The 1315-nt window shown below is 34.6% G+C and overlaps 1 protein-coding gene across 1 annotated transcript in view; it reads left to right on the forward strand.

Moving 5' to 3' along the window:
• The window catches only part of LOC106686254 (uncharacterized), a 61896-nt gene that overhangs the window by 14263 nt on the left and 46318 nt on the right, over window positions 1-1315 (forward strand). The window contains exon 2 of the mRNA XM_014429443.3: window positions 780-893. Within this exon, the coding sequence (XP_014284929.1) occupies window positions 780-893 (114 nt within the window). The remainder of the gene's footprint in view (window positions 1-779; window positions 894-1315) is intronic.

Consider the following 1315-nt stretch of genomic DNA (forward strand, 5'->3'; position numbering starts at 1 on the left):
ACTACAATTTTATAAATAAGCGACAACTCACCTATATTTTAGCTCTCATGTGAGCAGTATCACTTATTATTACACTGACACTGTTTTTTCACTACTGTTTTTTATTTTAGTTCACTGAAAAATAGTCTATTGTGGGACACGAAGTAGCATATGTTCATTTGCTAACTAGCGCATGCGCACACTCCAGGACATATATTAACTAGAATAAGTAGGCAGATATTGCAGTGGAGGGTGAAAGTCACACGAATTTCGATTTGTTAATTTTTATCTCCCATCAATAACACGATTGCTCGATGTGGGTGTGGTGTGTTTGGAGATCGGATAAGGCTCAGGATGAGATCATAGAATGGCTGTATTGTCAGCAAATGTTGCCAGGAACATGTCAAGATTGGTGAGAATGTCGGTAGTGAAGAGGATGTAGAGGACAGGACCCAAGACACTACCCTATGGAACCCCTCTCTTGACAGGATAGCATTACGAGTACTTAGAGCCATTGTACCTCTGGAACTATTCCTTCCCAGTTCACTATTTCAAGAGGTAGGAGTGGAGTATAAGGAATAAGGCTTGTGGTGATGAGGATTTGAGCTTCAAAATATTACTTTATAAACAACTCAGCAAAAAATCAGCTTACCAAATCTGAGACAAGATCCACCTCCTTTCAGGTGTCAAGTTTACTGGACTAAATGTGACAGATTTTAATATTTCGGAGGAAAAGACTATAATTAACATAATGTGATATTTTATAAATTTACCAATGCTCATTAATTTTTTTTTTTCAGTACAAAATTGGACGGAGCCCGGAGTCAAACATTTTCTGTAAATCAGAGTGGGTCTCAAGATGCCATTGTGATGTGACTGTTAGAGGAGGAAACGTTTTCATCAAAGATCTTGGGGTAAATTGAAATTTTCCTATATATTATACTATTTATTTCTTTTTTAAATTAGGTAAATAAATATTTATAATTTTCTTCATTTGCAATGGTTATTTAGTTAGGAAGCATATTTTAAAAGTGATTATTGGGTTTTAATTTGGGTTCATTGGGATTTTTGTGCTTAAAAAACAGAAAAATATGCCGTATAAAACCCAACTTGTGCAAAATCGTGCAGTAAAAACTAACAATATGTAGAAAACATTCAACCAAATGCAATTTCACGTCATCATCATTACTGAAATTTTTTCCATTTAAACAGTTTCGTAAACTTCGAAATAAATTCTGGCTTTTTCTCTTAAGGCTAAATGTACCGATTTTTAGTAAGATTTTTTTTCAAGAGAGGGCAGCACTTTCGGGGCAAATTTACTTTTCTTCTCATTTGA

The sequence above is a fragment of the Halyomorpha halys genome, unplaced genomic scaffold, assembly GCF_000696795.3.
Source record: "Halyomorpha halys isolate HHAL.00 unplaced genomic scaffold, Hhal_1.1 Scaffold801.1, whole genome shotgun sequence".
Taxonomy (NCBI): Eukaryota; Metazoa; Arthropoda; class Insecta; order Hemiptera; family Pentatomidae; genus Halyomorpha; species Halyomorpha halys.